Below are 2,483 nucleotides of genomic sequence, written 5' to 3'. Positions count from 1 at the left end.
TCAGACGGTAGAAATCTGATTAATATCCTAGTGTACTTCCCGAGGGGAATCTTCGATCTTCAGATATATCATCTTTCAGTAGGAATTTCGATGCCATGCTATTATTTCTCGAGGAGATTCTGGAGGAAGTTGGAGTTGAAAATGTCGTCCAAATTGTTGCATACACGACATCTGATTGGATGATGGAAGCAGGCAAGAAATTGATGGACAAATGCAAGACAGTGTTTTGGAGCATAGATGCTTCGTATTGTATGGAACTGATGTTACAGGAAGTAACAAAGATAGGCTGGATAGAAGAAGCGTTGAAGAAGACAAAAATGTTGGTCCAATTTATCTACAGCCATGCTACGGTCCTGAAGCTTCTAAGAGATGCTTTCCCTGAGGTCGAGCTTGTAAAGTCTTCCAAAATAAAGGCAATTGTGCCTTTTTTGACTCTGGGAAACATCATCTCACAGAAAAACGGGTTAATTAGGATGTTTCAGTCGTCTACTTGGCAAACCTCACTCTTGGCTTCTACGAGTGAGGGGAAAGGAATGTCCGAAATGATTAAAGATGAATCATTTTGGACTGAGGCTTTGATGGCTGTAAAAGCAACCATTCCGCTTGTGGAAGTTATAAAGTTTCTGAATGGTACTAATAAGGCACAAGTTGGTTTTATACATGATACACTTGATCAAGCTAAAGAAACCGTCAGAAAGGAGTTCGAACGCACGAGATTCTGTCATGCAAAAATCTGGAATGCGATAGATGACACATGGAACAAATATCTGCACAGTCCTCTCCATGACGCGGGTTACTATTTGAACCCAACCTTTTTTCATTCAAGTAATTGGTGCCTTAATGTGAAGATTTCCGATGGTCTTTGCTCTTGTATTACTGGCATGGCAGAAGATCGTCGTATAAAGGATTTGATCACACAGCAAATTGGCACATTTGATTTTTTAAGTTCCAAAGAGATTCTATCAGATATTTCCCCAGGTTGGTACAATATTTTATACTTTAATTTTTTTATTTAATGTGTGTTTTAATATATATATGTGTTATGTTTGCAGGACATTGGTGGTCAAAATATGAAGTTGAGTTTCCCGAACTTGAAAGGCTTGCTGTTCGGATCCTTAGTCAGACGTGCAATGGTGCTTCACATTATAGGCTGAAAAGGAGCTTGGTTGAGACATTGCATTGAAAAGGGAGGAATCAGATAGAGCAGCAGAGGCTGAGTGACTTGGTATTTGTCTATTGTAATTTGCAATTGCAGGCATTTGATCCCGAAGGAGAAAATGATATTGCAGAGGATGTTGTTGACTCCATGGATGAGTGGATAGTCGGAAAAGGCGAAAATTTGGTGTCTGAAAACACTCAACTTACATGGATGGACTTGGACTTGGAATAGGCAAGCACAAAAGGAAAGGAAAAAGTTAATTACGTAAAGGAGAAAGCGGAAGAGTAGACAATTTTATTTACTTGCACAACTGTCTTTTTATGATTTAATGTCTCTGTTCAAGGGAACTAATAATGTTATCTTTTTAGTTCTCTCTGTTCTTCTCTGCTCCTTGAATGGAAGGATTATTATATCATGCTTCTTGATTCACCAGTTCACATTTTTTGTTGGGGCTACTATCCTTTTCAGCTTATCGTCGACATTCAGGGTGTGTTCATATTTATTTAATGCAACTTCATATGGAATGATACTCTCTCTCCAATTCATTTATAATGTTACTATATTGTAAGCGTTTAGAAGAATACGAAACAAATAATTCAACAGATATGAGTTTTTCAAATTCTTACATTTGTTCCCTGAAAATTTGCTCCCTACAAAGCAAAAGATTTGTTCCCTGAAAATTTGCATCCATCCTTCACCTACAACTGTAACAATTTCTGTTATGTGAGTTTTTCAAATTCTTAAATTATTTATCATGGCGTACACATATCTTATACTAATATTTTACTAATTCATTCGGCTTTGTATTATTTATCATTGAGTACACAAACTTTGATAACATTTATTAAAATCCACAGTGTACTGGTAGGATTATCGGTCATCTCCAATTATACGAAATATGAACAGGTAAGTAAAACAAGACAACATACAAATATAGCCATAGTCAGTATCATGGGCCATGTCTAAGATTGACAAAACAAAAAGCCCAGTGCTTGATGGTTATGGAAGTGCCTTTTCGAAAGTGACATGGGGATAGTGGATAGAGATATGACAGAAATAGTCTTGGAGTTCTTTCAGAATTGGCAAGTGAATACCACCAACATTGCACTAATTCAAAAGATGGAAGTTCCAGAACATGCAAGTCAGTTTAGACCAATTGAATGTTGTAATGTAATTCACAAATGCATTTCAAAACTGAAGGTTTTAAAAACCTGTTTAAGCTAAATAACACAAAGGGAAATCAAAGACTGAGAGAGAAAAAAAAGAAAGGAAGCAGAAGAAGTGGAATTTTATTAATGCTTCAGATTAGATATATAAGAGCCTA

At 36.5% G+C, this 2,483-nt stretch overlaps 1 protein-coding gene across 1 annotated transcript in view; it reads left to right on the top strand.

Annotated features, from left to right (window-relative positions):
* The window catches only part of LOC107060274 (uncharacterized), a 3,015-nt gene extending 1,625 nt beyond the window's left edge, over positions 1 to 1,390 (top strand). Inside the window, exons 2-4 of the mRNA XM_015307969.1 lie at positions 64 to 978; positions 1,053 to 1,165; positions 1,256 to 1,390. Coding sequence (XP_015163455.1) covers positions 64 to 978; positions 1,053 to 1,165; positions 1,256 to 1,390 — 1,163 coding nt within the window. The remainder of the gene's footprint in view (positions 1 to 63; positions 979 to 1,052; positions 1,166 to 1,255) is intronic.
* The last annotated feature ends 1,093 nt before the right edge of the window (positions 1,391 to 2,483 follow it).

The sequence above is a fragment of the Solanum tuberosum genome, unplaced genomic scaffold (assembly GCF_000226075.1).
Source record: "Solanum tuberosum cultivar DM 1-3 516 R44 unplaced genomic scaffold, SolTub_3.0 scf00071, whole genome shotgun sequence".
Taxonomy (NCBI): Eukaryota; Viridiplantae; Streptophyta; class Magnoliopsida; order Solanales; family Solanaceae; genus Solanum; species Solanum tuberosum.
Note: the sequence above shows the minus strand (reverse complement) of the source record. Positions and strands in the feature narration are given on the sequence as shown.